The sequence below is a fragment of the Pristis pectinata genome, chromosome 29, assembly GCF_009764475.1.
Source record: "Pristis pectinata isolate sPriPec2 chromosome 29, sPriPec2.1.pri, whole genome shotgun sequence".
Classification (NCBI taxonomy): domain Eukaryota; kingdom Metazoa; phylum Chordata; class Chondrichthyes; order Rhinopristiformes; family Pristidae; genus Pristis; species Pristis pectinata.
The window spans coordinates 11652460-11680386 of NC_067433.1; the positions used below are offsets into that span (position 1 = coordinate 11652460).

At 43.9% G+C, this 27927-nt stretch overlaps 1 protein-coding gene across 2 annotated transcripts in view; it reads left to right on the plus strand.

Moving 5' to 3' along the window:
* Positions 1 to 27927, plus strand: part of LOC127584384 (probable JmjC domain-containing histone demethylation protein 2C) — a 74356-nt gene that overhangs the window by 20038 nt on the left and 26391 nt on the right. For both annotated transcript variants that reach the window (XM_052041163.1, XM_052041162.1), the window contains exons 2-9: positions 8583 to 8709; positions 9620 to 9751; positions 12691 to 12817; positions 15540 to 16819; positions 18835 to 18983; positions 19304 to 21105; positions 25277 to 25478; positions 27313 to 27530. In XM_052041163.1, coding sequence (XP_051897123.1) covers positions 8583 to 8709; positions 9620 to 9751; positions 12691 to 12817; positions 15540 to 16819; positions 18835 to 18983; positions 19304 to 21105; positions 25277 to 25478; positions 27313 to 27530 — 4037 coding nt within the window. The remainder of the gene's footprint in view (positions 1 to 8582; positions 8710 to 9619; positions 9752 to 12690; positions 12818 to 15539; positions 16820 to 18834; positions 18984 to 19303; positions 21106 to 25276; positions 25479 to 27312; positions 27531 to 27927) is intronic.

Genomic DNA, 27927 nt, shown 5'->3' on the forward strand with positions numbered 1-27927 from the left:
AAAGATAATTGACTAGTCTAATATTGTTGAGAATAGGGAGTGGATCTCTGTTCCATCACATCAGATTTGTATTGAGGGCAGAGTGTTGTTCAGTGACCCATACTTTGAGCAGCTTTGTCACAGCACTGCATCAAGGAACTGCAGTGGCCCTTCATCAATGGGATCCAAGTTGGAACCTTCCTTATTTTTTGCGGCAGTTGAATTAATATTTGTTAAGTATGGCTGAGGTTCAGTTACTCCCACTGTAAGAGTCAGGAACAAATTGCTCTTCCAGATTAATCCATTCCAACCTTACAGCTCATTTATTTTGTAATTGACATGGCTCCTGAATTTCTACAGCTTGCCCTGACTTTCATCACCCAAGTCCTCAGCATTTTGACTCACCCTGCTGGTGGACGGAAGTTCTTCTCATTTACCATTTCCTCCATGCCCTGTCCCGTAACTCCCCTCTCCTCAGAACCCCCCATCTTCCCCACCCCCCCCATCCCATTCCCAGTTTCATAGCTGTCGGGAATCTTGGAAAGCATTTCACACATCTCTCTGTTCCAACTACTATTCTGCAGAGGGCTCTCTGAAACTTAGCTTGCCTTCCATCTTCTCCCTCAGTTATTGCCCCCCCTCCCCTGAGGCAATATGGTCAGACATTGTCCACTTTGAAAGGCGCCAACTTCTAACCATTTGAACCTCTGATGCGCAAGAAAGAACCATCCCTACGTAGCACAGTGAACTACCAGGAACATACCAACGGTATGTGGACCAGTGAGATGTCTGAGAGAGAGGTGTGGGTATGGTTCCATGGTAGTGGTGGAAGCAAGATACAATAGTGGTGTTTAAGAGGCTCTTAGATAGACATGTGAATGTGAAGGGATGTGGATCATGTGCAGGCAGAAGAGATTTGGATTAATTTGGAATTGTGTTTGGCGTAAACATCGTGGTGCGAAGGGCCTGTTCCTGTGCTGCACTGTTCCGTGTTCTACGTAAAGGGCTTCCTGAACTTATGTGTGATTCATGGAATTGAATCTGCCAACATCAATGGACACCAGTTGTGAGATTTTGAACTATGAATTATACACTGGGGAATTATACTAGTGGGTCAGGTATGATAATGAATCTGTTTAAAGGGCATGATGCACCAATCACATTGGCCTTGCATCACAGTGTTCCAATCACATTGACCTCAGTTCACTGGGCACCAATCACATTGGCTTCAGTTCATGCTGCACCAATCACATTGGCCTCAGTTCCTGGTGTACTTGAAACGTACAAAATTCTTGGTGGGTTTGATAAAGTAGATGTGGTGAAGATGTTTCATCTGGTTCAAGAGTCTAGAATAAAATAAGCAGTAGGTCATTTAGAACAGAAATAAAGAGACATTTCTTCATTCACAAGGTGGTGAGTCTTTGGAACTCTCCGCCTTGTGGATGCTCAGTGATTGATTTCATCCGTAACTGAGATCAATGGGTTCTTGGACACTGGAGGAATCAAGGGATATGGGAATGGGGCAAGAAAATGGTGTTGAGGTAGAAGATCAGTCTTGGTCTTGTTGAATGTGGATCAGGCACAAGGACCCAAATAGTCTACTCCTTCTGGTCATGTTTTATTGCACAAATATTAGTTTATGGCCCAGCTATCACGAGAGCCTCGGGGCGTGGTGCATCAATCACAGAAGAGTGATTCTGGTCACCCAAAGGGACTTAATTGGATAGGTGTACTGAGTTTCAGAGAGATGTCAAGGGCCAAAGATGTGGGAGAAATTGCCCAAGAGTAACAGTGTGTTTATCTCTCTTGCTTTCTAGTATAACCCAAAATGTGTTTGATGCAAGAAAGTTTGAGGAAAAATGAAACAGAAAAAAATCAACAAAATGGAAACTGTAATGCCTAGTTGCTAGGGAGTAAGGTGAAGACTTTTACTAATTAGAAGCTGTATATTTTATTGAATTGTATAGCACAGAAACAGGCCCTTCAGCCCACCATGTACATGCCATCCATCTCATCTACAATAAGCAAAATGGAGGGTTATGGGCTGTGTAGGAGGGAAGGGTTAGATTGATCGGGGAGTAGGTTTATATAGGTTGGCACAATGTCGTGGGCCAAAGGGCCCAAACTAAGCTGTACTGTTCTATGTACACATCCCACTTATCCATATTAGGTCTATTTTCTACTATGCCTTGGCAATTCGAGTGCTTGTCTAGATGTTTCTTAAATGCTGAGAGAGTATCTGCCTCCACCACCTCTTCAGGCAGCGCATTCCAGACTCCAATCATGTTTTCCATGAAAAAATTCCCTCTCTAAATCTCCTACCTCTCACCTTAAAACTATTCCCTCGTGTTGGACATCCCCGCCATAGGAGATAAATAAATTTGCTGTGAGAAGTTTGCTGATGAAATGTAGTTGTAGAACTTTGCCCTAAAGTTGCATTTCTATCGTGGCTCTCAGAGCATCTCAAGGCTTTGCAGTATGTAGTTTGGTCACCATTGTAACGTAGAAAACCCATACCTGTGAAGAAATATGACTGAGTTAGGATTAAGGGGGTGGGGGATCAGGATCAGAGATATTTTGCCTCTCATCTTGTTGGTTATGATTGAGATTTGCATCTACAGGCTCCAACTAACCTCTGGCACTGTGGAACAAGTGTCATCAGGAGCAAAGCCCTCTTACTCTAATTACCTTTTTACTCCAGGGGTCACTTTAGACACCATTACCTCTCCTGCTGAGAGCAGCAACATAAGCAGAGGCTGGGATCGAACCTGCGACATCAGTTAGTGCCCTTGCCAGCTGAGCAACCACAGAGGAAATGTGAGGGGGAATTGCAAATGTCTTTCTGCCAAGAATAATTCCACATAGGGAAATTAGTGTCCAAGTTACCCCTTCTTAACTGATTGAAAATGCTGGTAAACAGCCAGTTCTTGCAGTTGATGTGCGTAGGGGTGTTGGGAAAGCCCAAAATGACCTTAAAAGTCTCATGAGTTGGGTAAAACAACAACCTCCTGTCCATTGAAGCCCTGCGTCTGAAAGAGATGGGACGGACTGTTGCCTGCGCCAGAACCTGAAAGGTTGCCAAGGCAATTGGGCTTTGGGCCTACAATTTCCAGAGTGTTGGCTACAGGCTTGGAATGACTGCCCTCTCTTGCCCCTTGGAATCAAAACCTTTCTAGACAAATGCTGCAAGCTGCAGAGAGAGTGGAGACGGCCTGACAAGGTTTTTCTTTGTCTGAGCGAGAACAACATAACACCGAGGTAGGAATGTAAAAAGACCAGCACTTACAGAGGATTTTTTTAAATTTTTAATGCAAATTTACATGTTTGTTTGGAATTATGATTCCGAACTCTGGCTCTCTCGTTCTGCCCTAGGCCTTGTGTTTGTATTGAGGCCTATTTTTTTCACTGTTAATGAAGGACATTTCATTGACTTCCAGAAGCTCCCGTGAAAGCGTGCTTTGAGTGGATGTTTACTGACCCCCGTGAACTCTTGTATCAGAGTTCAAAAGACCCAAGTGTGGGCATTAGAACTGAGCATTTGAGGCATGAGATCCAGCCACCAGCCTCCCACTGGAGGTGTCCCTCTGCATGGCTCTGCACGTGAGATACAGGACTGTAGACCACGGGCAAATCAAATGCTGCTATATTCTTGTCACATACTTCCCTGATGTACAGACTTTCTCCCTCTCTCTCTGCCCCTTCTCCCCCCTCTCTCTGCCCCTTTACCCCCCTCCCCTCTCTCTCCGATACCTATTTCCTTTCAGACGTGTACTCTCTGAGACATATTCCCCTTCTCACATATGCTCCCTCTCACTCCAACTCTCTTTTTCCTTCCCTCTGCCTTGCACCATCTCATTCTCTCTCCCACATTTCCTTTTTCCTTCCTTCAGCTGTACCCTTATTCCCTCTCCCTGTCATGTACCTTCTGACTCCTCCTGTCTTTTGCTCTTGCTCTCGCTCTCTCTCTCTTTTCCCACTACACATCCAGCACTGGGACTTGCAAGTGTTTTCTTTACTGTCTCCCACTAATGAACAAGAACTGACTGTGGTGACTGGCAATGATTAAACAGGTGTCTTTGACAACCACTGGAAATGCTAAGATACTTCACCTCCACTGCATTCTCTTAACCCCTGTCATTCTCCTGTCAAGAGCAATATTGGGAATTGCTGACACAAGGACAAGATAACCCTATCCAGAGTGAGATATTGAAAGTCTCACTAAAGACTGTCAGGGAGGTAAAAGGGCATTTGATTGAACTTTTGAATGCCAGCCCTAATGACTATAACTTAGCAAAACCTTACATAGGCCGCAGTTCTCAATGCAACTCCTTTAAAATAAAATCACTATTCTAAAAATATACTCGGCACACCAGCATCTTCAAATGTTTTTTTTCCTCCTGGGATCTTTCTGTCCCTGTGGGGAAGCAGCTCTGTGTCACAGCTGAATTCCCTCAGCAACACCCAGTGGAAAGATCAGGGATAGAAACAGGATAGCACATACATTAGATGCAGAATAATTCTCCTACTGGCTTTGGCTGTCGCTGCCAAAGGCAGTGTTATTGCCCATTCCTGATTTGTCCTTGAAATAAAAACAGGAAATGCTGGGATTACTCAGCAAATCGAGCAGCTTCCGTGAAGGCCATGATATTGTGCCGACTTATATAAACCTACTCCACGATCAATCTAACCCTTCCCTCCTAAACAGCCCATAACCCTCCATTTTTCTTACATCCATGTGCCTATCTATGTGTCTTTTAAATGTCCCTGTTGTATCAGCCTTTACCACCACCTGTGGCAGTGAGTTCCAGGCACCCACCACTCTCTGTGTGTAAAAAAAAACCTATTCTGCTATCTCCTCTAAACTTTCCTCCACTCACCTTAAATGGATGTCCTCTGGTATTGGCCATTGCCGCCCTGGGGAAAAGGTGCTGGCTGTCCACTCTGTCTATGCCTCTCATAATCTTATACACCTCTATTAAGTCACTTCTCATCCTCCTACGCTCCAAAGAGAAAATCCCTGGCTCGGTCAGACTTTCCTCACAAGACATGTTCTCTAATCCAGGCAGCATAAATCTTCTCTGCACCCTCTCTGAAGCTTCCACATCCTCCAAGCAGTTAACATTCTGGGCCAGTGACCTTTCAAGAAGTTCTTATCTCAACTTTTGCAGTGGACAGCTAAAAATCAGTCACATTTATAGCTAAACTGGGGAAGAAGATAGATTTAATCATTGAATGGGTACAGCACAGATGGAGGCCATTTGGCCCATCTCATCCTTGCTGGGTCTCCCAGAGCAACTTTCTCATTCCATCCCATGGCCCTTTCACCGTAGCCTTGCAAATCTTTCCTCGCCATATATTTATCCAGTTCCCTCTTGAAGGCCACAATGGAAGCTTGCCTCCGCCACATCAGCAGGTAGTCCGTTCCAGATTCCAGCTTCCCTCACTATTAATTCCCGTTTATTTTGTGTGTTTGACCTTTCGGTCCCCACTAAAGGGGACAGCCTGCCACTATTCACTCTGTCCAGACCTCCTATCATTTAAAATCTCCCCTCATCCTTTTCTTTCTGATATAAAACAGTCTCAGCCCTTCTAATCTACCCTTGTAACTCTAGCCCCTTCTTCCAGCAACTAGTCTCGTAAATCTTTTCTGGACCCTCTCTAAAGCCTTCACATCCATCCTGTAATGTGGTGATCAGAACTGAACTCCAGCTGAGGCCAGACCAGTATTTTGTAAACATTCAGCATAACCTCCCTGCTTTTATACTCTCTGCCTCTATTGATAGAGGCCAGAATGCCTTTCTATCCATTTCTCAACCTGCCCTACCATTTTCAATAACTGCTGCACCCATACCTCCATCCTTCTGCACGTATATCACCTCTCACTTCTCTGCGGCAAACTTCATCTGTCCTATGTCTGCCCATTCCACCAATATTTCTATATATCCTGGTTGCAATCTATCAGTATTCTCTTTGCAGTTTACAATACTGGAAATTTTTGGATGATGCAAAGTTTGGAAATTGTGGCTTTCTCCTAGGTCCATCTCACTAATATAGATAATAAAAGCAATGACCCCAACACTGATCCCTGGGGAACACCATTATTCATTTTCCTCCAGTCCAAAAAAACAATCATTCATCATGACACTGTTGTGCGTCATATCCATGCTATCAATGTCCCTTTTATGACATGTGCTTCAACTTTGCTGATAAGTCTATTCTGTGGCACCTCATCCAAAGCCTTCTGGAAGTCCATGTCCACCACAAAGATTGTGTTAGCCTCATCAATACTGTTAACTGATTCTCACTTTAGAAATCCATGCTATCTTGCCTTAATTGATCCATTATCCAATTATCAATCCTGTGCCAGATCTAAAAGCTTTCTCACCACCGAGGTGAAACTGACTGGCCTATGATTGCTGGGCTTATCCTTATTCCCTTACTTTTGAACAAGGAAATAACATCTGCTACCTTGGTCTTCTCTCACCACCCCCATATCCAAAGGGTGATGGAGGATGACGGTGAATATTCCCACAATTTACTCCAGTACTAGTCTCAAGCTCCTAGCGTGGATTCCAAACAGTCCAAATGACTCACTTTAAAGTTCAGCCAATATTTCTAATACTCTGCGCTATCAAGTTTTAACATATCCTTACTTTGGAATCATCTTCTTCCCTAGTGAAGACACATACAGGGTACTCATTTAATGGTGCCCATTGCTTCCATGTGCTAGTTCCTACTTTTGCCCTTAATGGGACCACTCCTCTATGTTCTGCCCTTTTATTATTTATTTAATTAACTGAATTTAAATTCCTCAGTTGCCATGGTGAGACCTGAACTATGTGTCTATGGCTTACTTGAAGCAACACACAAAGGTGCTGGAGGAATTCAGCGGGTCAGGCAGCATCTATGGAGGGAAATGAACAGTTGACGTTTCACGTCGAGGCCATCTGGTGCAGATGAGGGGTCTCGACTCGAAATGTTGGTTGTCCCTTTTCCCTCCATGGATGCTGCCTGACCTGCTGAGTTCCTCCAGTCCCTTTGTGTGTTGCTCCAGATTTCCGGTATCTGCAGTCTCTTGTGTCTCAATGGTTTACTTGTCCAGTAATATAATAACTAATCACCATACCCCACGCTAGCTGGAGGTTGCACTGTTTACACCATATGTTCCCCTCACCTGTAGCTTCTTATTTTTGCTAAGACTGAGAGTGAGATTGTGGTCTAGAGTGTCAGCAGACTATTTGACCTTGAAGTGCATGATAGGACACATTGTTTATTGACTGCAGCTCTGCCTTCAATACAATAATTCCAAGCAAGCTTGTCACCAAACTCCGAGACCTAGGACCCAACACCTCCCTCTGTAACTGGATCCTTGACTTTCTAACAAACAGACCGCAATCAGTGAGGATAGGCAGCAATACCTCCGGCACAATTATTCTCAACACTGGTGCCCCACAAGGCTGCGTCCTCAGCCCTCTACTCTACTCCCTATACACTCATGGCTGTGTGGCCAGATTCTGCTCTAACTCCATATACAAGTTTGCAGATGATACCACCGTTGTAGGCTGTATCTCCAACAGTGATGAGTTGGAGTACAGGAAGGAGATAGAGAGCTTAGTGGAATGGTGTCATGACAACAACCTTTCCCTCAACGTCAACAAAACAAAAGAGCTGGTCATTGACTTCAGGAAAGGGGGCGGTGTACATGCACCTGTCGACATAAATGGTGCTGAGGTCGAGAGGGTTGAGAGCTTCAAGTTCCTGGGTGTGAACATCATCAACAGCCTGTCCTGGTCAAATCATGTAGATGCCACGGCCAAGAAAGCTCACCAGCGCCTCAACTTCTTCAGGAGGCTAAAGAAATTTGGTTTGTCCCCTTTGACTCTCACCAACTTTTACTGATGCACCATAGAAAGCATCCTATCTGGATGTATCAAGGCTTGGTACGGCAACTGCTCTGCCCAGGACCGCAAGAAGCTGCAGAGAGTTGTGGACACAGCCCAGCGCATCACGAACACCAGCCTCCCCTTCTTGGACTCTGTCTTTACCTCTCATTGTTTTGGTGTAGCAGCCAGCGTACTCAAAGACCCCACCCACCTGGGTCATTCTCTCTTCTCTCCTCTTCCATTGGATAGAAGATACAGGTGCCTGAGTGCACGTACCACCAGACTTAAGGACAGCTTCTACCCCACTGTGATAAGACTATTGAACAATGAGATGGACTATGACCTCACGATCTATCTTGTTGTGACCTTGCACCTTATTGCACTGCACTTTCTCTGTAGCTGTGACACTTTACTCTGTACTGTTACTGTTTTTACCTGTACTGCATCAATGCACTTTGTCAATGTAACTGCACTGTGTAATGAATTGACCTGTACGATCAGTTTGTAAGACAAGCTTTTCACTCTACCTCAGTACAAGAGACAATAATAAACCAATACCAATACGAAGGTCACGAAACACTTTGGACCCTCTGAAGAGCTAGTACCACTGCACTGATTTGGCTGAGGGTAACATCCAGTCCACGTGGCTCATCTCAATCCATCAAGAGGAAGCCCATTCCTCCAAGGTTGTACTTAACATTTTTCCTGGTCTCTCCTCAGGTTGACACCATTGCAGCTGGAGAAGAGACCTCACGGAGTCGGACAGGCAGTGCCACCCGGTGGTCACTTCGAATGCGTGGACCCTGCACCGAGTCTCTGCAGTACGATGATTGTAGTGAACGATAAGGTGGGGACTTTATGGCATTAGCTGTGGTTCACTGGCAAAGCCTATCCCACCTCTGCATTAGTTTAGTGGTTTCAAGGCCAATATGTCAGTGCATGTGTGGTCTTCCAGATATTAATTCCAGCTGCTCACTCAAGTATCCATAAGAGATTCCATTGGGCCTTCTTGGAGAGAAGTAGGTTTGTCTCCAGTGTCCAGGGATAAGATTTTCTTCAAACAATCTTTCTGAAATAGATGATCCTATGCACAGAAATTTGCAGTTTATGGGGGCTTGCTGTACACTAACTGGCTGCCATGTCTTAAAGTCAAATTTATTGTCATATGCACAAGTACATGTGTGCACAGGCATTGAAAAACTTACTTGCAGCAGCATTGCAGGCACATAGCATTAGAGATACAACATTCACAAGAAAAACATAAATTAAACATAAATTACACAAGAAAGAACACAATTAGAACAAAAAAACCAATGTCCATTGTAGTGCAAAATGGTCATAGTGTTGCTATACTGGGGTAGTGATTAGGGTTGTACACGTTGGTTTAAGAACCAAATGGTTTCCTACATTACAACAGTGACTGCACTTCAAAGGTTACCCCATTGGCTGAAACAAAAAGAATGTTAGTTTAGACATGAGCTTTCAAGGTAAAGGTTTTTATCTTTTAATTGGAAAAACATCAATTTACAAAATACTGAAGGAACTGTACCGGTATAGAGTTGAAGTTCTGTCAATGCCCCGATTGAGGCCTTGCCTGTGATCGGCACCAACATGCATGTTCTAGTACATGAGGTAGAAAGGAATGAGTCAATGAGATGGGGGGAAGCTCCTGGGGAACACAGACACCAGCACAGACCTAAGGGGTTTATCTGTAATTGCAACAAAATACAACCTGGAGCAGGTCTCCTTGTGTTTAGATTCCCGATGCTCGGAGTGTGGAACCCACGTTGATTCAGGGGACCGTGCTCGGAGACGAAGGCCCATCACCGTGTGATGGATGCAGCACCTACAGGGCAACTTCTCATCGAAGAAGCCAAGGCGACAGCCACGTAAGTGTATCTGACCATTTGTCCTTTCATAGCATCGTCTCCCTAACATTGGACCTTTGTCTCCAGAGGGGAAAGATTTAAAGGGGGCCTGAGGGGCAACTTTTTCACACAGAGGGTGGTGTGTACGTGAAATGAGCTGCCAGAGGAAGCTGCAGAGGCAGGTACAATTACATTGTTTAAAAGACATTTAGACAGGTACATGGATAGCAAAGATTTAGAGGGATATGGGCCAAACGCAAGCAATTGGGACCAGCTTGGATAGATATCTTGGTTGGCATGGGCAAGTTGGGCTGAAGGGTCTATTTCTGTGCTGTATAATGCTATGACTTTAATAACAAAGGTACATTAGAAATAATTAAGTGTCTGAATCAAAAGGTCCAGCTACAATATGCCTGTGTGAAATACGTGGAATCAAAGAGTGTGGCTCAGACTTCAAGTGAAGTGCTGTGAATGAAAAATACGGAGCATAATTCTGGGTTAGTTAGATGCAGGAGAGCAGTTACTTATGGCATCTTGTCCCTGCAAAAAAAAAGAATTGATTAAACTTTATAGACTTTCTTTGCCTATTAAGAAAGATTATTCATACAGGTTAAAGAAATTAGTGATAAGGAAATTTTTTTTTATTTATTTAACATTTAATTGCCACAATTATAAAGGACCTGGACAGCACCTCACCCAGAGTACTGTGTACAGCTTAGGTCTTTTCACCTAAGAAAGGATACACTTGCCTTAGAGGGAGTGTAGCAAAGGTTCACAAAACTGATTCCAAGGATGGTGAGTTTGCATGATGAGAGACTAATTAGCCCAAGCCCATAATTCTCTAGAGTTTAGGTGAATGAGAGGTGATCTGTTTGAATCTTACAAAACTCTTACAGGGCTCAACAGGAAGGATCCTTCCCCTGATTGAGGATTGTAAACCCAGGGGATCACAGAATAAAAGGTACACCATTTTGGATAGAGATGAGAGATTTCTTCACACACTGCAGGGAAACCTGGGGAATTCTTTACCCAGAGGGCTGTGGAGGTTCAGTTACTGAGTTCATTCAAATACAAGATCAATAGATCTTGGATATTAACGGAATTGAGGGATATGGGGATAATGCAGGAAAATGGAACTGGGATAGATCAGCCCCGATCTTGATGAATGTAAGAGCAGGCTCAAAGTGCCAAATGGCCTACCTCTACTCCTGTTACTTCGTTCTTATTTTCTTAATTATATCTCAAATGTCTCAATAGTCTTGGCTTAGAGTCAATAGCTGTCTATTGTGGTTGGCAAATGAGATCTGCTAAGAAGGTTGGTGGAGTTCAGATTTGACCCATTGAGTCCTTTTCAGGTCTTTGGAGCTGCCCAATTAATCCCTTTGCCCAAAGCCCAGTACATTATTTCTCAGTCAACATTTATAACCTCCCGTGTTAATTTCACCGAATCTGCTGCCCCCACTCACTTGGACAGTGTTAACCCAGCTCACAATCCATGGCTTTATCCTTCCAAAGTCATTATTTTCATCTGCAATCATGTGAGGGCATAAGTACTGAGGGTGAAGTTGTTTTCGTATCAGTCACCTCCCCGTCTTGCAGTTTCCTCTACCCCTCCAACCGTCTGAGATCCCTGACCTCCAAATCCAATGTATGATTTCTGTTCTGAGTGTTGTCTGAATCTACCGTGCCTATGATGCTGCTGCAAGCAAGTTTTTCATTGTATCTCTACCTTACCATACTTGTGCACATGACAATAAAGATATCTTTATTAGTCACATGTACATTGAAACACAGTGAAATGCATCTTTTTTGGCATAGAATGTTCTGGGGGCAGCTCGCAAGTGTCCCCACGCTTCCGGCGCCAACATGGCATGCCCACAACTCCTAATTCATACGTCTTTGGAATGTGGGAGGAAACTGGAGCACCCGGAGGAAACCCACGCAGACACGGAGAGAATGTACAAACACCTTACAGACAGCGGTGGGAATTGAACCCGGGTCGCTAGCGCTGTAATAGTATTATGCTAACTGCTACATTACCGTGCCTGCCCTACACTATGATGCCTGCAAACTCAACTTGACTTGACCTCCAGTTCATCCCTGATTTTTTTCTCATTGGTGGCCTTCCCTTCACATCCCAGGGCTCTGAAATTCCTGTCCTCCAACTCCATTCAACTTCAATGCTTCTCAACCTCTACACTCCTGAAACCCTACTTGCCATAATACTGAGAGCTTCTGTGAAAAAAAAGGCAAGGTAATGTTACTTGGACAGTAATACGTACAACTTAATATCACTCTTACTTCATAATACAGTTTCTCTGCTTCTCACTGCCATCCTTTCCATCCTGTACCTTGTACTCCTTTTCCCCTCTTGCTTCTGTCTTACCCAGTCCCCAATTCTTCCCATTTTGTGGCCTATCCCTTTTCCTGTTGCTGTAGAAACCAAGCCTGAAACACTAGGACTGCCTTCATGGAGTATACAACCACCTTGTCAGCCGTTTCCATAGTGACTTGAAATTGGGTAGGGTTGCAAATCCCAGGGTTATCTTGCCCTTGTGTTTTCCCAAGTGGTTAGGAAAGCTGTAATGAGGATTTTTTTTAAATAGTTTTTTTAAGTATTTTAAAGTCTGTGTAAGCAGTTCTTTTGTTATATCCAGGAACAGAGGTCAATAGGCAGTTCAATAGAGATATTCAAACTCATCAGGTGAAATTGTTTCCCATGGTGCATGGGTCAGTAGCCATCAATTCTCAAAAGATCTAGAGGTAACATAGTAAGTTACTGTCCAAATGCATCATGGAAGCAGATTAGATAGTATTGAAAAGGGCATTGCATAAGTTTTGGAAGAGAAATAGTTTACTGGAGGTAATGAGACAGCTACACCACAAATCTGGAAGGGGCTCAACGGGTTGAAAGGCATCCTGTGCTGTACTCTCCATGATTCTGTGTTATGTATTTGCAGAGACAATTCACAAGTCCGCCCGTGAACTGTCACTCCTCGTTTCCAAGGCAGACACCAGAACAGCGCAGCAGCAACAATAATGGGAGGGGCAGTCCCTCTGAATTCTCGGCAAACCACAGCAGAGAGGGTATGGCAGTAGAAATTATATTGTTGAAGAGAAATCTATAATGAATCAAGTTTTTAAACAAGGGGACTGAATGACGTAGTCCTGTTTGTGTGTGAATCCAAATGAAGCCCATAACACTGACAGAAAGGTGACATGAATCTGGCTCTTAGTGGGTCAAGGAGCATAGTGACAAACCAAGCTAACTCTGCACTAAACTAGCACTCTCCTTGCAAGGCCAGAGGTTGGGGTGAGGGAAGGAATCCCCATGATGCATGTGGGGAGAGAACAGACAAAGCTGAATGAACTTTGTTCTGTACGTGATAAACACTCGGGTTGGTTAGTCGATGCAAGGCATTAGATTGAAAGTTAAACAATAATTTTGGAGGCTATCATGATGGTCATGGTGCAATGATGATGTTACTAGACTGATTATCCAGTGGAGAGAGACTCAAATTTAACCATAATAACTTGGTAAATCAAAAATCTGTTAATTAACTAAAATTTGTTAATTAATATAGAGAACAAGAAAAGCTAATGTAAGTAATGGAGGCCACAAAACCAAATGATTGTAAAGTCCCACCTAGTTCACCAGTGTCTTTCAGGAAAAGAGAACAACCTTCCGTATCCAGTCTGCTCAGTGTTGGACTCTAGACTTAAAGTCACTATTGTGGATTCTTAATTGCCTTCTGAAATGGCTCATCAAGGCACTGAGTTCAGAGACGGACAATAAATGGCTGGCAATGACTCCAACATGTCTTGAATAGATTGGAAAATAGATTAAAGATTGTGTTGAATTAGTGTTATGATAATATGTAATGGTTCGCCTGATCATTCATTGGATACATTTATTCCATTACATAAGTGTAGGATTATTAAGTTTGACAGTCAGGGATTTCCCTTTACTAAGAAGTGCCCAGTGATCTGATCCATCTGTTTTGTAACATTTGACAATGTCTGAAAAGATCCTTGGAATCTGGAACATTTCCTCCATAGGCAAAATGCCGCCTATCCACTTGTGGCCTCTGCCTCGGATTTTTTACTGTTGCTTTTGTTATTCCTTTTCAAGATGTGGGTGTCACTAACAAGACCAGCTTATGTTGCCCTCGAGGAGATGATGGTGAGCTCCTGTATGAAGTGAAGATATTCCCATAGTTAGATTGGAAGTTCCAGAATTTAGATCCAACAACATTCAACAGCAATATATTTGCAAGTGGTGTATGACTTGGAGGGGAACCTGTAGATGGTGGCGTTCCCATGCACCTACTGCCTTGTTGATGGTAGATGGTTAATCTCCTGATGGAAAGTATCCCAAAAATATTCTGTGTTCCTAAATTGATCAGAATTCCAGATCTACCTTGCCACCAAATGCTGACCTCCTGTCGTCCCCCTTCTTGCCATAGAAATGCAGAGAATCTTGTAATTTATTTAATCTCTACACCAGCTATTTATGTAATGCTTCTAATGCAGTTAAATACACAAAAAGTGCTGGAGGAACTCAGCAGGTCAGGCAGCATCTATGGAGGGGAATAAACACTTGAAGTTTCGGGCCAAGACCCTTCACCAGGACAGTTAAATATTCTAAGGTGATTTATAGGCACGTAGTCAACAAACAGTGCAGATATATGGACTAGTGGGGTAGGTAAAGGAGACGGTGTGTGGTTTATGGGAGGAATTCCAGAGCTGAGAGCCTCAGCAGCTGGTGAGACAGTTGTCAGTGGGAGTCTGATGAAAATCAGGGACATGGAAGGAGCTGGAATTGGAGGCAAGTGGAGATCGTGCTCGTTTGTGGGAGGCCAGGCTGTGAAAGAATTTGCACCCTAAGAAAGGAATGCTAAGTTCAATGCATTGCAAGGCTGGGACTCGGTGTGAGTCAGTGAACAGGATTTGGTGTGAGTCAGGGCAAGGACCCCAGGGTTTTGGCTGAGCTCAGAGAATCTCCTCCTGCCAAACTCAAGTTCAGCTCCGTCTGGTTAAAGGAGATGAGTGTACATTGGCCGGCCAGCAGTTCATTCACTCCATCACATGACCCTGTGTCGCCCGGTACTAATTGGACAATATGGATCCAAAACTTGAGCTCAGAGCAGTCCTCTTTGAAGAGTGAAAAGCAACCCCAGTGATATTCAGCCAAATTGTACAGTACTTGTGACACTCTGAGGTTTTCACAGTCACATGAAAGAACTGTCCCTACATGATAGGCACGGCTGCTAATGGTTGAGTAAAGAAAGTTAGGGGATCACAACAAGTGTTGAGTTCAGCTTAGAAGCATAGCTGGCAATTGTTTTTTTATTGTCACCTGCACTGAGATACTGTGAAAAGCTTTTGTTTGTGTGCCATCCAGACAGATAATTCCACATACAAATACATCAAGGTAGAACAAGGCGGGACAAAGCAATGCAGAATATAGTGTTATAGTTACAGAGAAAGTGCAGTGCAGGTAGACAATAAGGTGCAAGGGCCATAACGAGGTAGACCGAGAGATCAAGAGTTCATCTTTATCGTATAAGAGATCTGTTCAAGAGTCTTATAACAGCGGGATAGAAGCTGTCCTAGAGCCAGGTGTTCTCAATCTTCTGCAGCTTATGCCCGACAGGAGGGAGGAGAAAAGGGGATGTCTGGGCTGGGAGAATCCTGGCTTTTCTATCTGAGTATCCCAATTCATTTAGCCGCTGATTTTGCGTCACAGGTGTATATTGATCCCACCAAAAATATTACATGAATTAATATTCATCCTTCTCTTTACCAGGTAACCAGTATTCTGAAGGAGTAGAGATGAAAAACCACAAAAGGAAGCTGTATGATGGAGAGGAAAATGACATCAATTTACCAAAGCTACCAAGGACAACCCATAGCTCTAGTGCAAGGCTGGAAAATGGTCACGTACGATTTCCAAAGGGCACAGAACAACAGGCTAGAAAAGAAACACTATTACCTGGACATAAAGATCCCAAAGGAACGGAGGAGGTGGGACGAGTAGCACATGATGGCAGTAGTCAGTCTAAAACTTCTCACCGGGAAGAACAATATGGAGGAAACTTGGGTGCCCAGGAGAATCCATCCAAGCATTACCATAATGGCAAAAGAGAATTGAAATCAAGTTGCTCCACTTATGAAAAGGGATTGGCTCAGGGTTCTCTGACAGACAATGATAAAGTGTCCCTCCATAAAAACCCAACAACATTTCGCGATCATCTGGAGGATCTTGGAAGGGCACCATTGCTATTCCCTGTTCATTCCATCAGTAAAGCAAGTAGTGGGAACTGGAGAGACACTAATAGACTATTTATTGGGAAAGAAGGTCAAAAAATGGACGTTCTAAAAGGCCCATTGCAATCTTCATTTGATTATCAGGGGTCTCACAGTTCAAAGTTCAAATCAAAAGAATCATTAGGCATGGCGAACCGTTTGGATTACAATGAACTGCCTGCACATAAGGAGAGGAATGCCGCAGACGCACTTTGTAAAGGTTCAACTTGTGACAATGGTCAGAAGTTCGGCTTTCAGCACCCTTCACCCAAAGCCAACAATGCTGATGCATCAAAGAAGACCTTGGTGTTGAACAAGAGTGATCCATCTCCTTTGTACAATGGATCTGGGGTTCTGGAGGCCACATGGCACCCATTCTACTCTGCACCTGCATCCAGTGAAATTTCAGGACCTCAACTTGTTTCTTATGTGACCACGGGTGCAGGATCAAGCACTTACTCACCTTTACATGCTCATTTCCCACACTTCCTCAGTGGCAGCTTACCTGTTGGGCATCAATCATCTCTCTCATCACTGCTGGCCCTCAATCCTCAGTTGGACTCGACATATGGCAGCAGTCTTGGACCTCTAGCCTCCACTTACAGTTGTTACCATCCAAAGCACCTCCAAGCCTCCAGCCAGGCCCCACTAACTGCAGCCTACGGGCACCTCAGCCTCTATCCCACATTGTGGCAAAATGTGAACATTGACATCCACTCAGGGTCAAGGTTATCGGCTGGTCATCAGGGCTATGTGAATGGAGAACCCACCTTTAATATGGTTGGTACTGGTAGTTGTACGCTATGATCATTAAGCAAGCTTTTCAACCATAAATAACAGAAATTGTTAGAGTGTGAAATAAGGTTTCATTTTGAGCTAAAATTTATAATCAAAATAAGGGGAGAGGATGATTAAAGTGTGAGAATACAGGGCTATCAATGGATTTGATGATTGTTTCTAGGTGTTAGAATTCAGAAGTAAAATTCAGAGGTAAATAGACTAATCTTATTCCCACTTGTCTCCTCAATATTAAAGAAAGAACACACAATTCTATCACCCTTTCATAAGTTCAAAACATCATAAATTGTTAGTTACTGTTTTACTGTAAGGAAATGTGGCAACAAATGTGCATAGAGAAAGCTCCCACAAAGTGCAAAGATAAATAACTACATAATCCATTGGCTATGGTCTTGCTCATTCGTCGGACAAGGTACCATATCTGGTCATCAAACAAAGCAGTGAGATCTTTTGCAACCAGGCAGGTGGAGGTTGAATTACCCTAGTTTCTATCTGTTGTCTCCACCCAATTATCTAACTGTACCACAATAAAATCTGGGCTCTCTAATTAACGTGCTACAAATTGAAAAATAAGTTGAAGGTCCAATACGTGATTAATATCCACAGATTTGTGCATGTATGGATGTTGAGTAAGGCTGAGATTGAGCTTGGTGCTGACACCCCATCGTTGAAAAGCCTGCACACTCAAGCTCTCCATGGCTGTGTTGCTCCTTGCCACATACCAGGACTGTGGGCTGATACCCAGCAGGAAAGGGTGAATGGCTTGGGTCTCTTCTGAAAGAAGAATCAGAATCAGATTTACTATCACTGACTTAAAGGACATGAAATTTGTTGCTTTGAGGTAGCAGTACAGTGCAAAGACATAGAATTACTATAAATTACAAAAATAAATAAATTAATGGTACAAAAAGGAGGAATAACGAGGTAGTGTTTCTGGGCTCATGGACCATTCAGAAATCTGATGGCAGAGGGGAAGAAGCTGTTCCTGAATCGTTGAGTGTGGGTCTTCAGACTCCTGTACCTCCTTCCCGATGGTAGTAACGAGAAGAGGGATGTCCCAGATGGTGAGGGTCCTTAATGATGGATACCTCCTTCTTGAGGCACTGCCTCTTGAAGATGTCCTTGATGGTGGGGAGACTTATGTCTGCGATGAAGCTGGCTGAGTCTACAACCCTCTGCAACCCCTTGTGATCCTGTGCATTGGAGCATCCATACCAAGCTATGATGCAACCAGTCAGAATGCTCTCCATTGTACACCTATAGACACTTGTAAGAGTCTTTGGTGACATACCAAATCTCCTCAACCTCCCAATGAAGTAGAGCCACTGGTGTGCCTTCTTCATGATTGCATCAATGTGTTGGGTAGGATAGATCCTTCGAGATGTTGACGCCCAGGAACTTGAAGCTGCTCACCCTTTCCACCGTTGACCCCTCCATGAGCTGAATGATAATCTATTCGGGGTCTTTAAAATGCTGAAAGATTTCAGTAGGGTAGTTTGAGAGGGAGAGTGTTTCTGCTCGCAGGGAAGAGCAACAACAGAAGTTAGCAACATGGGATAATCACCAAGCAATCCTTTAGAAATTCAGGAACTCCTTTGCCCAGGGTGATGAACATGCAGAATTTCCTTCCTCCCATAGTTACAAGGTAGTGGTGATGGGAAGAGGTGTTGGATGGTGAGAATAGTATAGATGCAATTAATGGAAAGTTGGATAACCACAGGAAGCAGGAGGAATTAGAAGGATATTGATAGGGTTACATTAAAGATGGGAGGAGATACAAATAGTATGTCAGCACAGACAAGTTGGGCTGAATGGCCTGTATATTTGATGCAGTTTTATTTAGCATAAGGCAACTCATGCCAGCAGGGAAGCATTGCTTTGAAATAGACTCCTGGATACTTTCCCAACTCTGTTATTGATGACCAGCCTGTTACCTTTATTTTGCAAAGCAAAATTTGTTGGAAAACTAATGCACAATAATCTGCTGTATTGAACAGGGCTTTCCCAACCCATGGCCTTTACATCAATCTCAGAAAAGTGTTGCCGATGGCCAACCAGAACTGGGCCAATATTCCAGCTTGTCCAACACTAAGGAGCTTGCAGCATCTTCTGGTCTGAAAGCGAATTCCACTTATGTTTACAAAGGGTATGTATGATTTTGCTGAGGAAACCGCCATTCCATTATCTCGGCCCAGTTTGTACGCTGTCTACACACTTCCCTTTTTAGGGTATGAAGTCAATGAATTTGGACAATGGCCAATTCTTAAGGTTTTCGGTCATTGGTTTGTGTACCAAATCAACTGGACAGCCAATTAAGCACTCTAATTAATGCTCCTTACTATTGACCAACTGTTAAGCGGGAGATTGAACTGACTTTGTACGAGTTTTATCATAGTACCTGGAACCATAACTCTGCAAGGATGTCATCAAGTGAATTAACCATGAACCTCTTTTCTTTCTTTATAGAGATGTCAATGGCACCAGGATGTATGGGCATTTTTTACATCCCTTTCCACACGGTTTGGGGAAAGTTGAGGTCCAAAATGCTCCATGTTCTAAAGTTGGCATGCAGCCAATTCCAGAAGAGCAGCTGTATAAAGAGGTTGCCTTCAAACAGGACCTAGAATCTGATGGCCCCGCTGAAGCACACAACGGTAAAAGGGACAATACAAGTATAATAGCAGAGGCAACAGATGGGAAGCCGCTCTCACTGGTCTTGAGGAAAGAGCAGAAGACCAAATCTGGAGAACCTCCTCTGGTATCTCCAAATCTCAGGCCAGCTTCTAGCAGTAAAGAATCGTCCACATCATCTTCAGGCTTCACATTATTGAATCACTCTCCTGATTTTTCCAGGAAAATGGGATCTACCACTCAACATCAGCAGCTCATCATTGATGAGAACCAAAGGGGTCTAACGTTGGAAACAACTTCCTCGTACTCAGCTGTTAATGGTGCCAGTCTACAGCATCCTCCTTTTCATAGATCACCAAGGGAATCTGGGCCAAAGGTGAAAGATCAGTACATCCAATATCAATCACCACTTACATTGCTTCCAGTTAATTCATCAGACAACAAAAATAACTTTCGAGACTTGAGTCATGGACACTTTGAACAGAAAAATGATGTGCCTAATGTCTTAGCCTTACCTCTCTCCCTTGCTACATCTATGGAGGTACACCATCCCAGTCAACTCCCCTTGATAATGCCAATGTCTAAGCCTCCTGACATAACTAAAATTCTGTCACTGATTCCAAAGGATATTGCAAACAAAGATTCCAATGGGAATTCCAAACATGGAAGACTGGAAACTGAGAAAACAAATCACCTTCTTGGTATTCATAACAAGGTTTCTGTTCATAATCAAATACCTTCTACACCCTGCCTTCCAGCTGCCGAGAAGCAAATTACAGTTGTACCACAGATGGAATTGGGTGGGAAGATAGGGCAAGGCACATACTCTACAATTACGTGTATTGACAACAGACATCAGGAGACAAACATTGACTGCAATCCTTCCAATAAAGAACATTGCTCCAACTCGCCAACCCCCATGCCGAGCAGTCAGGGTTTGGCTGAACATACTTATAATTTGTCTCCCTTAAAAGGTACAGTAAATACCAAAAGAATTTTGCAGGTAACCAATGCCCCTGATTACTACACGCCCAAAAAGTACAAGGCAGCCAGGGCAGCTACCCCTTGTCCCATGAAACTCGCCAATGAGAGCCCGACTTCTGTTGGGGAAATTCAAACTATCGATGTGAAAAGGGACACAAATTCGCCTAAAGTGCCCTCAGCCAATGTCTCTCCAGTGAAGCCTGCATCTGGTCAAGATGCTTTCAATGCAAGTTTATCTTTACAGTCCAACTCGCACAATTACCACACAAAGCTAAAGAAGGCTTGGCTCACACGACATTCTGAGCAAGATACCATGAAGGATCAACATGGCAAGGATGTTAATGGTACAGCTTCAGGGCAGTCTGTTTCCAAAAGGCAAGGGGCAGAGCCTGCAGTCCTGGCTAGTAACTCAAAGCAGCCTGAAGAAAGTGAGAGGGACCCGTCAGCCAAGAGAAACAGTGACTGTGAGCGTGGTGACTTGGCGGAGAGCAGACACTGGCTCAGGGCAAGGCGAGAAGCCAAGCTCAACAACCAGCACAAGTCAGGCCAAGACTTGGGGGAGAAGGTGGTGAAAAATAACAGCAAGACAAAGGAAGAGGAAGACCTGAAAGGAACCAGAAAACTGGAGAATGAAAATAGCAACAAGCAGAATGGTAAGATGGCTTCCCTCCTTAACACAGAGAGTTACATAGAAAGATGCTATTCAGCTTGATTGGTCCACTCCTCTCTTTCTGATCCACATATGAGCTTCCTCCAACAAATCCTTTCTGTCTCTGTCATGCAACTACACACTCCATATCGGGTACTCCTTGCGGAAGTGAGTTCCACATTGTCACCATTCTCTGGCTGAAGAAATTTCTTCTGTAATGCCAATTGGATTTATTAAGAAACAATGCACCCCCCCCCCCCCCCCCCAAAGTTTTGGTCTTCCCTAGAGATGGAAATAACTTCCCCATACCTTCACTTTTAATCTTTCTTGAAGACTTTATTCATTTCGCAACTTCAGCCTTAAGAAAGGAGACCCAGCCAGTTCAATCTCCCTATAGGTATAACTCCTAGTTGTGGTTACGTACGTATAGATTCTTTTTTTTTACTTTGTTCAGGTGTTTTTCTATGAACCTCTTTAATATGGGAACCCTGGAGTCAGTGCAACACAGATTCACCAGATTCATTCCTGGGATAAAGAGTGACAGCCTGAGAGACTGTGTAAAATTGGCTTATCCTCCTTGAGGCTTATCAAAGGGAGTGGTGATCTCACTTAGAACACAGAACAGTACAGCATGGGAACAGGCCCTTCAGACCACAATGTTGTGCTGAACCAATTACATTAGTAATAAAATGCCCAACTAAACTAATCCCTTCTGCCTACACAATGTCCATATCCTACCATTTCCCCCAATTCATGTGCCTGTCTAAGAGCTTCTTGGACACCCCTATTGTATATGCCTCCAACAGTACCCCAGGCAGCGCATTCCAGGCACCCACCACTCTGTGTAAAACAATTTGCCTCGCACGTCTCCTTTGAACTTACCCCCTATCACTTTAAATGCATCGCCTCTGGTATTCGACATTTCAGCTCCGGGGAAAAGATACTGGCTGTCTATCTATGACTCTTGTAATCTTATAAACCTCTATCAGGTCTCCTCTCAGCCTCTGCCACTTCAGAGAAAACAACGTAAGTTCGTCCAACCTATCCTCATAGCACATGCCCTCTTATCCAGGCAGCATCTTGGTAAACCTCTTCTGCACACTTTCCAAAGCCTCAACATCCTTCCTGTAATGGGGTGACCAGAACTGAATGCAATACTCCAGATGCAGCTTAACTAAAGTTTTATAAAGGTGCAGTATAACTTCCTGACTCTTGGAACTCAGTGCCATGACTAATGAAGGCAAGCATGCCATATGCCTTCTTTATCGCCCTATCAACCTGTGTATCCACTTTCAGGGAGCTATGAACTTGGACCCCAAGATCCCTCTGCTCATCAACACTGTTAAAGGTCTTGCCATTAACAGTGTACTCTCTCTTTATATTTGGTCTCCCAAGGTGCAACACTTCACATTTGGCCAGGTTGAACTCCTCCTGCCATTTCTCTGCCCATATCTGCAACTGATCTATATCCCGCTGTATCCTTTGCCAGTCTTCCACACCACCCACAACACCACCCATCTTCATATCATCTGCAAATTTACTAACCCACCCATGTACATTTTCATCCAGGTCATGTATATACATCACAAACAGCAGAGGTCCCAGTACAGATCCCTGAGTAACACCGCTAGTCACTGACCTCCAGGTAGAATAGGTCCCCTTGTCCACTACCCTCTGTCTTCTATGGCCAAGCCAGTTCTGAATCCAAACAGCCAATTTGCCGTGGATCCTATGCATCTTAATCTTCTGGATGAGCCTCCCATGAGGGACCTTGTCAAACGCCTTACTAAAATCCATGTGGACAACATCCACAGCTCTACCTTCATCAATCACCCTCATCACCTCATCAAAAAACTCAATTTAGTAAGGCACGGCTTGCCCTGCACAAAGCCATGCTGACTGTCCCTAATAGTTTTCCAAATGCTCATAAATCCTATTCGTAAGAATCCTCTCCAGTAACTTCCCTACCACTGACATGAGACTTACCGGTCTATAGTTACCAGGATTATCCCTGTTTCCCTGCTTGAATAATGGAACAGCATTAGCTACTCACCAGTCCTCCGGGACCTCACCTGTGGCTAGAGAGGACATGAAGATATTGGTCTAGGCCCCAGCAATCTCATCTCTTGCCTCTCTCAAAATCCTTTATCTTGAAATGCCCTAACATATTAGTATGCTCCACACTGATCTCCCTACCTTCCACGTCCTTCTGCTTGGTAAATACTGATGCAAAGTACTCATTAAGGACCTCACCCACATCCTCTGCTTCCAAGCACATGTTCCCTCCTTTATCCTTGAGTGGTCCTACCCTCTCCATAGTTATCCTCTTGCTCTTGATGTATGTATAGAATGCCTTGGAATTGTCTTTAATCCTACTTGCCAAAGAATTTTCATGGCCCCTCCTGGCTTTCCTAATTCCCCTCTTGAGTTCCTTTCTGGCTTCCTTATAATCCTCAAATGCTCTGTTTGATCCTAGTTTCCTAAGCTTTACATACTTTTCCTTTTTCTTCTTAACTAAATTCACCACCTCTCTCTCGACATCCAAGGTTCTCTTACCCTGCCGTCCTTGTCCTTCTTACTGGAACATACCTGTCCTGTACTCTATGCAGTAGGTCTTCAAACACCCTCCACGTGTCAGATGTGGATGCCCAAAAACAGCTGTTCCCAATTAATTCTCCCTAGTTCCTGCCCAATATTCCCGTAATTTCCCCTGCTCCAATTTAATACTCTCCTGCAGGGTCCATACTTATCCTTATCTATAGCTATCTTAAAACTTAAGGAGTTGTGGTCACTGTAAGATGTGGAAGATTCTGAGAGGGATTTACAGAATAGATGCCAAGAGATTGCAGAGTTTGGAACCATGGGGATGCAGTCTGAGCATATGCAGTCAGTCAGTTAGTTGGAATGCAGAGAGATTACTTTATGCAGAGGTTTGGGAATTTCTGCAGCCCAGAGGATTGTGGATGCTCATTCGTTGAATTTCTTTAAGGAAAACATCAGTAGGCTTCTAGATATGGGGATTGGGTGTGAAAGTGGACAATGCAGAAGGTCTTGTCAAATGGTGGAGCTGACTCAGGGGACTTTATGGCCCACTTCTATTTCTTCAGTTCTTTATGTCCTTTACAGCAGTTCAGAGAAAAGGTTTAACAACATATCTGCTTTTGAATTCCATCCTTCCAGAAATGAAACTCAGTGTTTTGGTTGCTTATGTAATGACCTCGGTGACCAGTGTTCCCACGTTTGTGATGACCTCGGTCACCAGTGTCTGACATTTGTAATGACCTTCAGTGACCAGTGTTCCTACATTCATGTTTGGCCCCAATTTCATGATTTTCCAAGAGACAGTGGGTTTTGCTAGGATCTTCACTTCCCAGCAGAAGATCAAGAATATAAAGCAGGAACTTCAGTTGATTTTTCCTATCCTGGTTCAGGGTTCAGTTGCCTGGTTGGGACTTGACCTCGGAGGCTAACCAGCATTAACAGACCCACCCTGTCAAACTGACTTCCATCCTATTCTCTAATAATTTAACTAATAAATAAATGAAAGATGCTGAGGGAGGCAAATTCATCCTGTTATGTGCACTAAACTCCAAAAGTAATATATGACTGTTGATCACTCCTTCTGAAGTTGTTTCTATTGAAGTCTGTGGCACAGAATTTCAGAAGCAGAATTCAATGAGCAAGCATTAATACATTTTATGTTTAGTTTATAAAATGCTCCTGAAATGTTTCTTTTCCTCATTAGGCTTTGTTTGCTGGGGTGCCTTGAATTATTAACTTGTGGAGAACCCAGGATAATCCTGTAGGGTTGGTCTGAGGTTGCCAAGAGCATCTTTGTCTATACTTTCAGCTGATGAATTAGCCCCACCCAAGAGATCCTTCTCCACATGGCTGAATTGCACCCGGCGATAGATCACCCCACTGAATCATTTTGTAAACAAATCTGTTAATCATAACTTAAGTGGGGAAATTTCTTTGGTGTTGAGGGGTTTGTCTCATTTACTTGCCATAACCTTGACCCAAAAACCATCAATGTGACAGAAGTGGGGGCATTTCTACTGCCACTGTGTGTGGAAATTGGGCCCTTTTTGTTTTGAATCAAGTTCATTTCAGATGATGTGGAATTGTTGCTGTTACTGATATTTCCGTACCGCCTCCTGTTGGGTTTCCTACAGATCGATTGGACGTGCCAGCCTCCAAAGAGCCCCCAAAGCCAACACTTCTCAAGGGTTCAGGAGAATCTTTCCTCCAGGACGTCCCGTGCACTGAACTTTTCACAAACATCCCTCGTTGCCGAGATTGCTGGCCAAGTCGCAGTAGAAAGGGACAAGAATCACCTCCATTGTCCTGTTTTTGCAGGTTCATGCATCTCCGCAGGTATCTCACATTGAGGAATGGTATGGGGATGCAGGAGGAGGTGGGTTGGGGATGGAATGCTGGAGGAATTGTGCAAACATCAGGAGGAGTTTATGTTGCAGCTTTATAAAGCTCTGGTTGGTCTGCATCTGGAGTATTGCATTCAATTCTGGTCGCCCCGCTATTGGAAGGATGTGGGAGCTTTGGAGAGGGCGCAGAAGAGGTTTACCAAGTTGCTGCCTGGAATAGAGGGCATGTGCTATAAGGAGAGGTTGGACAAACTTGGGTTGTTTTCTCTGGAGCGGCAGAGGCTGAGGGGAGACCTGTTAGTTCATAACATTATGAGAGACATAGATGGAGTACACAGCCAGTATCTTTCACCCAGGGTCAAACTGTCTAATATGAGAGGGCATGCATTTAAGGTGAGAGAGGGTAAGTTCAAAGGAGATGTGCAGGGCAAGCTTGTATACACAGAGTGGTGGGGGTGCCTGGAATGTGCTGCCAGGGGTAGTAGAGAGGCAAATGAGGTAGAGGCATTTAAGAGCCGTTAGATAGGCACATGAATGTGCAGAGAATGGAGGGCTATGGACATTGTGTAGGCAGAAGGGATTAGTTTATTTAGCTGTTTAATTACTAGTTTAATTAGTTCAGCACAACATCATGGGCTGAAGGACCTGTTTCTGTGCTGTACTGTTCTACGTTCTATGAGTTTTATTAATTATAATGTGTCCATTCACTACCTTTTTCCACCAGCCAATGCCCATCACTTCTGTGCTTTTGTTCACCAAATTGATTTGAACAATATGAATAGCTTGCATCCTTGTAGCACTTCTATCATCTCAAGTCACTCAAGGAGATATTACTACATGTGCTGTTCAAAAGAGATGGGCTATTACAAACATCGTTAAGGAGGAAATGGGAGATACGGAGTTTTAAGGAATTTTACAATGTAGGGTCTTGGGGATTAAATTTTGGGAATTGTAAGAAATCCGGAATAGAGGAACACAACAGTCTCCATGGGTTGTCAGACTTAGAAGAAATTGCAGAAGTTGGAAAGGGGGAAGCAATGGAGGTATTTGAATCCAAAGATGAGAATTTGAAATAAAAGTGGAAAAGGCTGGGAATACTGAGCATGTCAGGCAGCATCTGTACAGAGAGAAACAGAGTGAATGTTTCAGATTGATGATCTTTCTTTAGAAAGAAGTTAGAAAACAAAGATGTTTTAAATTGCACGGAAGAGGGAGGATTGAAAATAACAAAAGTAATATCTCTGATAGAGTGGACACCAAGACAGACTCAATAACACAAGTGGTGGTGGTGTTGGCTGACAGAGGGTGATGAAACCTTGTTGGTTGCAGCTCATCTGTCTGGAAGAAGTGTCTGTTGAAGGCCACATCTGTTGGGCTCTGAGCAGAAAGTGCCACCCCGGCTCAGGCCAACACCAGCACTGGAAGGCAGAGATATTGCCAAGGTCTATATCGGAAAAATGTCACTTTCTTTCACAGTGATGTTTGGATTTGGAAAAGAATTTCTTAAAGAAAACACTGTATAGGCAATTGCTCTTTCTACCTCCATTTTACTTTTTTTTAAGCCTGTGTTTTTTCCTGTTGCTTCAGTTAGTAAGTGGAGGAACTTGTGTTGACATTGGATGGGTCATTATCTGATGAAATGTCTCTGACTGCTGCATAAGTTTCCAGGTGGACGGCAGGGTGAGTTTCTAGAGCCAGCTGGGACAGGAGGGATGGGGTCTGTCATTGGAGAAGTCCAGCAGTGAAGCATCACCTTGAGATAGGCTTCACTCTGTCCAGCTAAGAAGTTAACTTTGTATGTTCTCACTCTCCCTTTCTGTTGTAAGGCTGTCCGTTGGTCGAAATGGAGGACTGAAGGTTGAAGGTTTCTCCACAGAGGACCAGATCAATGAAGAAACCCCGATGGAGTCATCTACCAGTGCAGCAGAGACTGGTCTGGACTCCGACACTTCAGCCTACATCTTGGGGCACGTGGGCGACCTTTTTTGTGGCCTCATGCTGTCTGAGCGAGGACTGCTCGAGAGGGTTGCCAAAAGCTACGATGGTAAGTGTGTCTGGGTCAACAACAGTCATAAATCAGGATCATACAACCAAATGCAGACACGACAATATGCCAAATTTCACCTCTTTACAGGGACCACATTCCCGGGAGGAATGTGCCAACAACATGCAGCATACTTGCACAAGAGACAGTGGCTTATGCGGTTGTTCCTCCTCTGCCAAGTCTTCCTCATGGAATTCTGTCTCTGTCTCTTCTCGTGGCTTTGACTCCCAATGCTGCTAGACTTTTCCTGCCAGCCCCCTGTGCATCACCGAAGTGGGTCGTTCTGCATCCACATGTGGAGACTGTGAACAGCAGCCAGCCATTTGACCACGAGGCCAGCACAGAACAACCCTAACTAGTGGCTGTACTTTGCCCTCGTTTGCCACCAGGACTGATT